Consider the following 13,816-nt stretch of genomic DNA (forward strand, 5'->3'; position numbering starts at 1 on the left):
CACACACACTCTCAGAATAGGAGTGTGTGTTCATGCAGGCTTCAACATACACACTGTAAACATCACACACACACACACACACACACACACACAGTATTATGATTCAGTCATCTCAGGAGTCAACACGATACAAACTACAGGACGAACAGCTGATATTTGTTTTAACAAAGTAGTTTAGTTTGTAGTTTAAAAGTGGTTTTAGGAGTAAAACATTTTTTCAGTTAAAAGAAGGAAAAATTAACCAGATATTTGTTTGTTTTTTTGCCTTAAAATGACGTGAAGTCAAAATAATAACAATAATCTCTGAGGTCATTTCAGAGTTTGTCAAAAAGTCCAGTGTGTTTGTAGTTCAGTGGAGTCTGGCGGTGGGGGTTAGCGGGTTAGGTCGCCGCTAAAAATAGAAAAGAAACACGCCAACGGCTTCCTCTAGAGCTCCAGTGTTTGGTTTGTCCATTCTGGGCTACTGTAGCAACATGGCAGAGGACCTGCTCCCTCTGCAGACATGAAAGACTCATAACAAAAACACAACCATTCTTAGTTTTAGATTTCCTCTCTTAATTCTCCCTAAATCCTACATGGTGGACCTTTTAAAGGGTCAGTTCAGCCAGAGTATCTAACCAAGATATTTTTGGATTAATTTGACATATTTTGTCACATTGACTTTACGCGGGCGGTCGACCAGGCACATTTGGCAACCCAGCGAAAAAACAAGTTGCTGTTTTGTGATTTTGTGAAGCATTCAGAGTCAACTGAGCAGACACATCTGAAGAAAGAAAGTTTATTCTTGAGTCTCATTCTCAGATCGTCATATACAGACGCTTTGAGTTGGTGGCTCAAGCCCGACGTAAACAACCACAGGTCCACGGACCTTCTGTGGGAAATCACTGTCGTAATCACTCCGGATGATCCACATCCGTCTTCTAACGTAATTTCCAGAAGAAAGTTATTCACAGTGACGTTAACCGTGACAGAAAGGTTCTTGTTTTTCAAGCAACACTAACATTGTGTTGCATTACTTGATGTAAGCTGAGGTAACTGAGAAAGTGTGTTTTTTGTAAATTTGGTGAACTGGCACTTTAAGACAGATTTTAGTGGTTGGACACTTTCCATACTGGCATGTCATCTGCCTGTCAACACTTCCAGGCAACAGTCCTGCGCTCCGTGCTCGTCACATTTTTGTGTCACGATGTAATTTTTCCACAATTTATAGTTTCACTCTGAAAAACTCGAACAGGAATGTTTTCTGAACGACTTCAGGGAACACAGAAACACACAAGAATGTACGAAAGATCTGCATGTATCAATTCCAGTAAAACCATTACAGTATAGTGCAGACATGCACACACACACACACACACACACACACACACACACACACACACACACACACACACACAAAGATGCCAGTACCTCCGGCTGTGTCTGTACGGGGATTTGTTGTTGGCTTGAGGACACCTGGAAACACACATATTTCACTGACGCACTCACACACCAACCCACTCTCACAGTGTGTGTGTGTGTGTGTGTGTGTGTGTGTGTGTGTGTGTGTGTGTGTGTGTGTGTGTGCGTGTGTGTGTGTGTATAACTCTCATAACTTGGGGTCAACACAGACGCACCCCCTCCTCTTTTACCCACAGACATGAACACAACGCGACCAGCAACAGATTCCCATCAGTCAGTGACGCACACGCACGCTTAGTGCACGTTACACACACACACACACACACACACATACAGGGGGTCACTGGATTTCCCAGAAACACCTGATGCAGGGAGGGTCCACTGTGCGTCAGAGGGACAGGTGATGTCATTGGTCAGATGCCTGCTGGGAAACAAATTCTTCTCCTCTCTCCTTCCTTCTTTCCTTCCCTACATCGTCACTCAGTTCCTTTTTCCTCGCTTCCTTCCTAGCATCCTTCTTTTTTATCCTCTCCTTCCCTGTCACCTTCCTCTCCTTCCTTACTTTTCCTCTCTATCCTTGCTTCCTTTCCTCCTTTTCCAGCTCATTCACTTCTCTTCTGTCGTTCCCAGCCTCTCTACATTCCTTCTTCTCCATCTTATTCCTTCCATCCAACCAAGTCTCCTGTTTCCTTTCCTACCTCCATCAGACCTTCTCTACCTCCTTTCTCTCTTTACCTCCTCCCTCCTCCTGTTACTATCTTGACCTGTTTACGCTCCTCCTTTCTTCCTCTTATTTCCTTCCATACCTCCTTGCATCTGTTCTCTGCCTTGTTTTCTTCCTTCCTCACTCCATCTCTACACCCTTCCCACCTTCTCTTGTTCCCTATCCCTCCTCTTTCCTTCCCTTTTTCCTTTCCTCCTCTCTTACTCTCCTTCTCTACCTCTACCTCCTCTCTTGTTCTTTACATGCTTTCCTCCTTTCCTTCTTCCTACCACCTTTTTATTTTCCATCCCTTGCTCACCTCCTCTTCCTTTCTTTATTTCCTACCTCCTCTCTCCTTCCCGTTGACTGAAAACTCTGAACTTTCCTCACCACAGCTCCCCCATCCTCCTTTTTTTTCCCTCATCCATATCTTGCCTTTTTTTCCCCTCCATCGCCATCGCTACACCCTCAGACCTCTCCCTCCTCCTGCCTCCCTTCACCCGTTCCTCCCCCACCGCCTCCATCACCTCCATCACCACTTTTCACTGTCACAAAAGGAGCTTTTTCCTCCTTTGCCGCCTTTTTTCTTCCCTCACATTGAGCTGTTAGAGGTAGAGTTCATTTGTTGTTGTTGTTGTCAGGTTTAGTCTGTGTGTGTGTGTGTGTGTGTGTGTGTGTGTGTGTGTGTGTGTGTGTGTGTGTGTGCGTATCTGGAGTGTGTGCGGCTGAGATGAAGCAGAGTCACATGCCGCTGTCGTCTGGAGGCGGCGTCATGGCGAACTGCTATCTGCTATCACACACACACCCTGAGTCTGTCTGTCCGAGGGGAATACAGCCTATGTGTGTGTGTGTGTGTGTGTGTGTGTGTGTGTGTGTGTCTGTGCGCGTGTGTGTGTGTGTGTGTGTCTGGGCTGGGAAAGTCCCTGCTGTCCCTCTTTCATGCAGTCTATAACTGACGGTGACTATTTGAGTCGAGCTCTTCTTGTGACCTCAGCAGCACGAACAGGCTGCTGTCTGCTGGAGTCCTGTTGTCATGACACCCATGACACCCCCTCCATCCCATAGTTTTTTTTTTTATATATACAACCTGAATAAAAGAAAATCAATAAGCAATTCACACCAAAAAAAAACATACGAGTCCAGAAAACATTAAAAGTGTAAACACAGACGAAATGATTAATGTTAAAAAGGGTTGGATATGAAAAGTGATGTCACACACACACACACACACACACACACACACACACACCCACACACACACACACAGACACACACACACACACAGAGGTGCAGCTCCGGGCTGAAGCGTGTCGTGTGTCAGGTTGTTGTTTCCTGCAGCGTAACTGTTGCGTTGCAGTGGAGGAGTTTGGAATGTGACCAGTTTGAAAGGAGGGTGCGTTCAGCAGACGTGACGTTTGGTAACGTTGCTGGAATGCAACCGTGAGAAAGAAAACCGAAGGCCACAGTTACTGCACGCTGCAAGAAAAGTCTTTGTCCCGTTATTAAAGGATAAAGAGCGTCAGTGAATGTACGTGCTCACGGCCCCCTCCGTCACGAAGAGGAAGAAGTCGCTCACAAACTGTTACAAACACATCAGTGAGCCACGAACACACACACACACACACACACACACACTGTAGTTTATTTTGACTCGATCCCACACACACTAAATGTGGAGTAATCCTCCGCCTAAAATAGTCCCCGACAAACGCTCTACTTCCTCCTCGTTTGATTGATAAAATCTTTTTATGAAATTGCTGAAGCCTTTTCTAAATATAAGAGTTTAGTCGTGACCTGTTTTTTTTTTTAGGTTTACGTCTTTGGTGGGAATCAGTCGGCTTTGAGCTGAAAGTCACAGACAGGAAGTTAAAAAGTAATGAAAGCTTTGTCTGTTCATGCAACACGTTCTCAGTCTGAAGCCGTCGAATGCGGCAGCCTGGTCAGCGGCCTTAACCTTCACCTCTGCCGTCAGGTTTCCATGTTCAGGGCTCAGGTTAACAACCAGTGTAACATTTAACAGTAATATATTAAGTCCGGTAAGACGTTACCACCTGAAATTAAGACCCACTGGGTCGTTGGCAGCCCGTTAAAGCTAACGTTACTTCAGAACAGCCTCATAACAATATTAATGTTTTAACTTTTGTCAGTATGCACATGCTACACATGATTAGATCAGTTTGATTCTCCACAGTTCAGCTGTTCAGTTCATTGAACAGGACCTAGAAGAACCAGAGAGTCATTATTTGTGTCTCTTCTGCTGGCAAACCTGAGCGACGTGGAGACTCCCGACCTTTGAAGCGATAGTGAAATCCTTGATTTATCTTCCCTTCGTCCGATCAAAAGAATCCAAAAAATAGTTTTTCACTAAGTTAAATGAAAACCATCGCTCACTGCCGGACAATAAACATAACTTCTTCTGACGGGAGACATTTTTTCTCTTGCTGCCGACAACATGAAGGTCTTTTCACCCCAGGACAGAAAGCACTACCCAGTTGGAAGGATCGGCTCTGCTTGATCAGACACGGCAGTTTTTTTCCAGTTGTTTTCTTCACGCAGCTGAACGCAGAAAAGAAGAGAAAATACGATAATCAATACGTTTTGAATGATTGTCAACAGAGACTAGAAGCTAAACAGTATCACCCGCTTCCATTTCATAATGCCTAGTTGTACTTCTGCCTTTCTATTGGTGAAGTAATGCAAAAGTAGTGTAATCAGTAACATATTACTCTAAAAAGATAGTAATCGTGATATTTAATACTTTATATTTTACATTTAAATCCTAAAAGACTTATTTTCTTACATGAAGTAAATCAATCTCACGTCACAGTGAGGTCGTTTCAGCCCGTTTTAATACAATCAAGAATCTGAAGTGTCATTTTTCGGCCCGGTTCTGTCTCGTTTCAAGATGCTGACACTCATTTTTAGTAAAGTCTTGAAAGAAATTGCTTTGGACTGTTTGCTCAGGAGGCCAAAAAACACGAGCTGTTGAGAGAGAACAGGATCTGCACACTCGGGTTCAACGCAGGTATTTCATCAACAAGGCGATTCAGCCTTTGAAGTTTCATCTGGGAAAATGTTTGACTGAAGCGAATCTCACAGTTTATAATCACATGCAGTTATGCAGGTACACATGGGAAATGCACCTCGCGGTTGTAGTTCACCGGGTCCAAATACACAACGCTCCAGTCATTTTGATTCACTGGAGGATCGTTGCAATAATGTCGCTGCATTTTATTTTCCACCCCCCGTTTTAAGAAAAGGAGACTTTAAGGGCTCAATGATGGTCAAAACAGATCTAATACCAAGGATATTTTTTACAGTGTAAGACGGAAACATGGATGGAGTCCAGGGACAATTGTGTGTGTGTGTGTGTGTGTGTGTGTGTGTGTGTGTGTGTTTTTCCCTCGAGCGCCAAGACGACTGAAACAAAAGGGGAAAGACGTCAATAGAGAGAGTGGAAATAAAAAAATAGTTCTGGAGAGAGAGTGACACGGTTTTGATGTGGAGGAGCTGCATTAAAAAAAAAAAAATCAGAGCGGCGCCAAAAAACACTGTTTGAGCTGCAGAAACGACGAGGAGCATGTGGAGCGACGGAGCGATCCAACTCGCTAATGAGAACACACACAGGCAGACATCAACACACACACACACACACACACACACAGCTGAAAACACACACCGAGGCAGACGAGCGAAGACAAAGTTCACAGGTAGATGACGTCCATTAATCTCTTTCTCTTCTCTGTGTCTCTGCAGCTAACGGCTACATCAGTGCCAGGGCCTCCCCGGGCCTCCTCTCCGTATCCAACGGCAACAGCCTGGGGAAAGTAGTCCTGGCTAAGACTCCGCCTCCGCCCAGCCCTCAGATGGTCAACAGCCGCAAGCCGGACCTCAGGGTCATCACCTCGCAGAGCGGCAAGAGCCTCATGCAGCTGGTGAGGAGAGAGCGCGGCTACGGCAGCCACGCAGGGACAAAATGATCGGGTCCAAACTCACAGGCAGTCAGAGCGAACTGAATGATACTGTGACTCGTTTCTCTCAGGAAGCTTCATTATAAACTGAAGCCCAGTTGAACTTCACTAGAGCCGATGATCTTTCCCTGCTCCTCCACGTGTTCGGGTGACGCTGTGTATTAATACAGTGCTGCAGGGACGACAAAAAAACCCGTTGCAACCGCAAGTTTATGACACTTAAGATAATCTTCACAGATGAACGACACTTTTATGATTTTTGAACCAAAGATTAAATGTTGTTCTGCTAATGTCTGACGGCAGCACTTGAAGCTCAGCAGTGTAGAAAGTGGACGACAACAGGCCACGTGGTGTCCGTTGATGAGGGTAATGATTAAAGGTGCCACCGATCGTCATCTGCCAAAATTCAATAGTTTGATCGGTGGCAGATCAGAAGCGAAGTGAAGATCATTAGAAGGAATGTCACGAGAATATAACGAGCTCTCTCTCTTTCAATCTCCCCCCACATCTTTCTCTGTGCAGCATCAGTTCATTTAGATTTTCCACAGCCTTTAAACTAAAGTTGATGTAAACTTCTCGACTGCATGTGAACTGTGCAGCAAAGTCGCAAATCATCTGAGAAATCGCAGGGAAACTTCTCGTTGAGTTTAAGAAAAAAAACTTGTGAATATTCCTCCTTTTCTTGTTGTGCAGTTCAACATCTGGATCCAATCGTTCTCCTTCAATCAGCCGTCGATCAGTTTGGCAGCATTTTAACTTTAAAGTCGAGGAGTTTAAAAAACAAACTACAGGCTTTCAGCTGCATACATGTAGAAGTGTCTCTGTGAGCTGAGTTGTTGAGACTTTAGATTCATGTGTTCATATTTTCCTGCAGCAGAAACGTAACCGTCCTCTGTTTTCTACCCCCCCATCCTCCTCCTCCTCCCCCCGGCGTGCAGACAGAGGAAGAGCTGGAGTTGGTGAGTGAGGTGAATAGACTTTAAGACTTTTAGCCTCGTGGATGTGCGGTCGAAACTCTGTGTGATCTCACTTGAGCATGAGTGTGTGACGCCGTCAGCAAACGCATCCCATCAGGGGCTGACTCAGTGGCAGCGGTGCTGTGACGAGAGTAGCAGAAGAAGACGTTAGCATGTCAGAGCATCGGAGCAGCGGACACACAGCGGACAGGTCAGCTGGTCGCACTGGTTCCTGGAAGGTTTGGACTGTAGAGCTCGGTAGGTTTGTTACAGTCGACTACAGTGAAGTCACAAACATGTCGACTTGAACTTCAAAGGAGTTTAATCCCAGAACAGTACAGAATAAATAATACAGGCAGGCCTTTGCATAATGTATTTCCAGCCCTCTGCAATGGAAGGAGACAATTATGCAAACAAAAAAAACTCCATTAACAGTCTGAACAGGAAAATGTTGCACTATTTTAAGCATCAGTCCGACCAGATAGACTTAAATCATAACTTGCAGTTTGATTTTGAGACCTTAAGGTGCAAAATGTGAGAATTTAAGTTGACAGCGTTCAAAAATTAACTGAAATTATCAACTAAATGTGACAGTTTCGATGATGATATGACGTTTATGTATTACAGCTACTGTAAGCAGACGTTAGCGGTCACTCTGGTGATGCGCTGCCCCCTACAGGTTTGGAGTATGAACTCAACATGTGCTCAGTTCTTACATTTTGCACCCTTAAAGGAATAATTTGACATTTCGGACTTATTTGCTTTCTTGCAGAAAGTTACACAAGAAGATTGATTCCGCTCTCATAGTTTGTGCAGTAAATATGAAGCTACCAGCAGCAGCCAGCTAGCTTAGCTTAGCATAAAGACTGGAAACTGTTAGCCTGGCTCCGTCTGAAGAAAACAAAAATACACCTAAAGCACTTAAAGCTCGCTAATTAACACATTGTGTCTCAGACAGTTTCACTGGGTCTATGTGCCAAACCTTTTCTTGGCTGAGCAAGAAAAGAAAAAAAAAATCCCAAAAAAGATTTTATTTAAGACATCAAACATGTATTAGTCAGAACACCTTCATGTTGTGTTTGCCAGTAACGTGCTCCTCCCGCTGTACTGGTGACGAGCTCAGCAAGATCCAAGATTTAAAGAAGTCTTTATTGTCACGAAACAGCGAAGCTTCTCCCCGAACACAAATATAAGAATAGAGGAGTTACTAAAGAATTAAAATAGGCAGTTAAAGGATTGTCAACACTTATTTCTTCTGCAAAATAGAATAAGACAGTTATCCAACATAAACAGATATCACATTTTCCATTTCCTCGCTAATGTCCCATTTTTATGTTGACCTTTTAAACAGCGTGTACATATAACAGTACATATAAGTGTTGGCTTTATGGTGTAGGCAGACAAATTGTGTTGCTTGCTTCTCTCAGACTGGAGTATACTGAAAAACATCCAATTTCTGCAAGATACATTGATTTAGAGGCAAAATACTCGACATAAAGAATCACAGAAATGATTTTTTAAACCAGGCAGAGTGACAAAATTAAAAATGTGTTGACGTGGTGCTAAATTAACAGTACAGTGGAGCTTAAAGTGACATTTGTGCTGCTCAAACAGTCTTCAGAGGGAATATATGGAGGGAAGCGGAGCGACCAGCTGACTCTCCGCTCTGTGTGGAAGCTGCTCAGCATGTGCATGTTTGGTTTCATCTGAGTGTCGATGTTCTGAGGATCAGAACCACAAGTCTCCAACCTGGAGCTCAGGCGGACATGTTGGACACGCTGACCCCTCCAGTGCCACACACACACACACACACACACTCACACACACGTGCATGCTGACATGTGTTCATGCATATTCCTCTGCACACACACACACACACACCAGCTCAGAGCAAACACACACCTCACATTGTGTTTTAATTCCTGACGTACCTCTCTGCAGACATTCACACACACACAATGCAAACACCTTCACACACACACACACACACACACACACACACACACACACACACACACACACACACACACTCCTCCCCACTCATCCCTCCTCTGTCAGCCTTGTCGATGCATGCGTTCCTGTCAGCATGATCCTCCAGCACAGCGATGCCTCTCATAACACCTTTCTCGCCGTGTGACGCTACATAACACGAGCGCCGGGGCCCTGGCGACAGCGTTGCCGTGCCAACGCCACCTTTGAGACGCGAGACACTTGTCATCTTGCACGCAGATGTTAAAGTGTCACCGAAAAAAAAAAGTTAAACGCCTCGGAGAGAGAGGTGCTCTCACAGAAAGTCTGTGGCATGATGAATAAAACATCTTCCTCTGTGATGTAACTCTTCATTATGTCAGACTTTAGTTATTAGAGCTCTCCTGGAGTCATTTCTGAATATCTTTCTTTGTTTAGTCCGTCAGTAAACCTTCAAATGTGGGTTAAGAGTGAATTATAGTCGCTGCACTTCAGCTGCATAAAGCAGAGGGCACAAATAAATCACAGGACGGTATATTTGTTTCTTTACTTCAGCTCGCAGCAGAACAAGCTGTGTTTTTATAGTGAAATATTTCAGTAGTAACGGCGTAATTAAAATCGTTCTCAGTCACATTACGAGGTCTCTGCATCCACTCTGCCGCACAGTGGAAAGCACATGCTAACCATTATCATTATTTGCTGTTGAAAATGGATGAAGTCATGTGCCGTGAACTCTTACACTCACGCCCATATAAGGAGAAAAAGACACGATTCGTTGTGGAACCGGACCAGGATTTCTCACGACACGGAGCCACAACACTGGATCCAAAGATCCGAGAAAGAGAGGAGTTCAGTTGTAGCTCTTACACGGATGTTGAAGCATGTTTTTACAGAGTAATTACACGATTACAGACTGAAGCAGAACGCTTTAACTCTCAGATATCATCACTTCTCCACCAGACTGCTTTTGGAAAATTGTAAAATGAAGTGTTAGCATGAATTAAGAACACTGTTCACAGAGGAGATGCAGATACTCGTACCAAGAACGAGTTTTACTTTCAGTACACGAGTTAAGACGTTTATAAATTCAATTCTTAAAGGGACAGTTCCCCCTAAAATCAAAAATGCATATTATCCCTCTTGCATCTAGATTTTGTTTTTGGTTTGAGTTGCAGAGTTTTGGAGACGTCTGCCTTCTCTCCAGTATAATGGATCTAGATGACACTCAGCTTGTGGAGCTCAAAGATCCCAAAAAAAGTACATTTGAAAAACTCAACAGCAACGTCTCCTTCCAGATATCATGACCTGGTTACTCAAGATAATCCACAGAGCTTGTTGTCAGTGGTTTGCTAGGTTTGTGGAGTACTCAGGTCCACTTATTTGTTTTATTTACAATTTATTCATTCTACTGAAGAAAAGTAAGAAAACAAGTGTGAGTAACAACAGTATTATTCAAAGAAAACTATTTTTATTAACAATTTTCAACTAAAAAATAAGCAATTCACATATTTGAATTGAAGTTTAAAGAAGTCACCTGGGGACTGCTCAGGTGCTCTCCACACTGACATTGCCCAAAATGGCTCGGGTGCTGCGCCTAAGCCTGTATAATTGTGGGGAAAATCCATATTGTGAGCAGCTTCGTAGGAACTATTTTCTCTCTGCCGAACTTCACCCACCAACCGTATCACCGCGCAGAAGTAAGGTTGAACATTAACAGCGTCCTCCTCAGTTGGCCTCTTCTCCATGAGTAGGTGCACGCTTCCGTTCTGCACGGTGATACGGTAAGAAAATAGTTCCTACATGAAACTGCTCACAACAACATCCGTGGATTATCTTGAGTATCTGGATCATGATTCCTAGAAAGAGACATCGCTGTCGAGATTTTTGAATTTGTTTTGTTGGAGCTTTGAGCGTCACAAGCTGAGAGAAGAGAAGACAGAATACTACTCAGCAACTCACCAAAACAATCCAGAGGGTAAACAGCTCGACTGGTTTTGGGGTGAACTTCAGCCTCCATTAGCTGTAGATCCAGTAGAAACCCCCTCTCGACCCCTGAAGGTCCACCCACACCAAACATCTACAACTTCCACCTCCTGTATCTTAAATGTTCAACTTTTTCCTCCATCTATCTTCCTGTCTTGCCAGAATGCTCAGCGGCTAGGTGGCTCCCAGGTGGCACAGTCGCTCACCACACCAGTGGTCTCCGTGGCAACACCCAGTCTCCTGGCGCCCTTCTCCAGCATGCAGACGGCCTACAACACTGGTAAGGACGGCTGAAGGCGGCAGGATGGACGACTATGAATCAGGACTTTAACAACCTGGAAACAAAAAAGATAAAACGCGGAGCCGAGTTAAAGATACACAGTCGTGAAAAATCTTAAGTGTCATGTCGGGAAAACGTGAGCTCCTCGCAGTGCGACGCCACAAAACCACCATGAATATTCACTTTGTTCATTGTGTGAGAGCTTCTGGAATGATTCCACTTCAAAGGTCTCCATTAATATGGATTAGCTGTGATTAATATTGATGCTCCAGAAAGTTGTATGATGTAAAACAATCCCCCTCGCCCCTCCTCCCCACCTCCTTTCTCTTTCCTTTCTCCCCCCCCCCTCCTCCTCCTTCGTCCCTTCATCTCAGAGTACCAGCTGACGAGTGCAGATCTCACGGCGCTGCAGACGTTCACACCACCGGGGCTGGTGCCTGGCAACATGGCTGCCTGGCAACAGCAACCAGCAGTCTCCCAGCAACAACAGCAGCAGCAGCAACAACAGTCACAGCAGCTGAGCTTGGCGTCGCTCAGTAACTTGGTGTAAGCTCCCTTTTTCCTTCGTTCAACTCATAAACCAGATTGATTCCCGACCTTTGACCTCTCCCCGTCCGACTTTTATGAGCGCCACGCACGTCAGCTGATTCGGCCATAACGCACACACATAAAGCACATGAAGTACCTCTCCCATACGAGGCTGTAGCATCACCCCAGCTGCGGTTGATTCATCTCTGTGGTGACCTAGATACTTCCCCCCCACTCAGCTCCGACTCCCACTGGAGTCCCACTCTCATTTAGCTCCTGGTAGCGAGGCTAGGCAGCTAGCTTTGTAATCACAGACACACACACACACACACACACACACACAGGTTCTGAAACTGTAAAAGCCGGACCGGCTCAAAGGTCTTACTGCAGCACTCGTCTTTAATGGCAATGATGTGATGTCAGTTCTGGAATAAATTTACCCGACAGGTTTTAAAAAAGGGTTTTTAGTCTCCATGTTCTCTGTTACCTTAAAGCAAAATGCACCCCGTCCATACGTGCACCTGTTCCTCACCCACGCAGGAGGTTCTCGGTTATTTTGTCGTCTAATTCACATCCATGGCTGTTTAAACTCTGCCGGTTCAAATCTGGACTCTAAACTCAAAGACACAATGTTTGACACAAGCTTCAGACTAATCAAACTAATTTGGCAGTAAAAAATATTAAGATTTAGATTCTGAGATCTACTTTCAGCTGCGTTTATCTGTACAAAACGTATAATGTCGTGTTTGAAATGGAGACTTCAGAGCCGCAGGTAAATTACTGAAGATAAGATACTGTTGATGTGAAGCCTGAAGGTTTCCGGCTTTTCCACCGACGTCAAAACACATTTTGAAATAGTTAATAGTTAAACAAACCGATCACATGTTAGAAGCTCTCTCAAAACTTTATTTTACTACACAATCACAGTTGTAGGACAGCTGAGAAGTGCATGCTGGGATATCCCAAGTTCATCAATCAATCAAACCTTTCGAAAAAAAAAAAACAGGTTTAGAGACTGATGCACACCAATTACAATGAAATGTATAGTTAAAACAATAAAAGTTAAAAATAAACCTCTGCCAAGGCCCAACAGTCCTTTAAGGACTCGATAGCTCTGCATCACTTTGAATTTAGACCAATCATAACTGCGTAACTGTGTTTTAATCTCATCAGATCGAGGATCCACATCAGATTGTTCTCACTCACCATCATTAAGATCCATCCATCACTCACTGAGCAAGTAATGCAAATATCAAAACATTTTATGATCTTGCAACGTTAAAGAAAGTGATTTTAACGGGGTCTATTCTGGGCCGAGACCTTTCATCCATCCTGGTTTTGTTGAAGTAGAATTTGTGTAATCCTGCTGACAAACAAACAAACAAACAAACAAACGTCCTCGTGGGAGGTAATAATGTTAATATTTTGCTGCAGCCACATGTGGAGAGGAGGGTCACATGAGGTCATGTAGCAGCTTTAATGTGCTTTAACTTTCTTATCTTGTGTTGAAAAGTCTTCTGCTTCTGATTCTGATACTTTAATCAGTGTTTCATGTAACTTCAGAGATGTTTAGTCCTCGTCAGTGATGTGTTTACATTATGTTGTCTACTCTTGGTTAGCTCGTTACAGGTCGATGGGAGCTGCGTCTGTAAAATGTTTCCAAATGATTATTTTCACATCCTCGAAGCTAACCGTGCCCTGAGCCCCATCAGGCACATTTTTGTGTGGTAGCATATTTTAGCCCGTTTAGCCGCTAAGTCTTGTGTATGGCTGTGCTAGGCTAACCTGTGGATGGGGGAGCGGCTTGTAACATGCCTCTTGTTTTGTCCTCCCTCCCCCCCTTTTTCTCCACAGCATGTGGGGTGCAGACAAACAGAATGCGGAGATGGTTAACTGCATCTCCAATTTTGCTGCTAACCTGAGGTGAATGACATGATAGCATCTAGTGCTGCGCAGCTGTGCCATGCCTTTTACTATCTGTGACGTTACTACACCTGCTCACAGACTCAATAACAGAAAAAAATGA

The 13,816-nt window shown here is 44.2% G+C and overlaps 1 protein-coding gene across 16 annotated transcripts in view; it reads left to right on the plus strand.

Moving 5' to 3' along the window:
- Positions 1 to 13,816, plus strand: part of mef2d (myocyte enhancer factor 2d) — a 110,042-nt gene that overhangs the window by 82,327 nt on the left and 13,899 nt on the right. For 6 of the 16 annotated variants that reach the window (XM_084358506.1, XM_084358511.1, XM_084358496.1 and 3 more), the window contains exons 7-11: positions 5,861 to 6,039; positions 7,014 to 7,043; positions 11,145 to 11,262; positions 11,637 to 11,808; positions 13,645 to 13,713. In XM_084358506.1, coding sequence (XP_084214632.1) covers positions 5,861 to 6,039; positions 7,014 to 7,043; positions 11,145 to 11,262; positions 11,637 to 11,808; positions 13,645 to 13,713 — 568 coding nt within the window. The remainder of the gene's footprint in view (positions 1 to 5,860; positions 6,040 to 7,013; positions 7,044 to 11,144; positions 11,263 to 11,636; positions 11,809 to 13,644; positions 13,714 to 13,816) is intronic. The other 10 variants (XM_084358500.1, XM_084358502.1, XM_084358499.1 and 7 more) reach the window with 5 other exon arrangements.

This window comes from Pagrus pagrus, assembly GCF_965226575.1.
Source record: "Pagrus pagrus genome assembly, chromosome: 7".
Classification (NCBI taxonomy): domain Eukaryota; kingdom Metazoa; phylum Chordata; class Actinopteri; order Spariformes; family Sparidae; genus Pagrus; species Pagrus pagrus.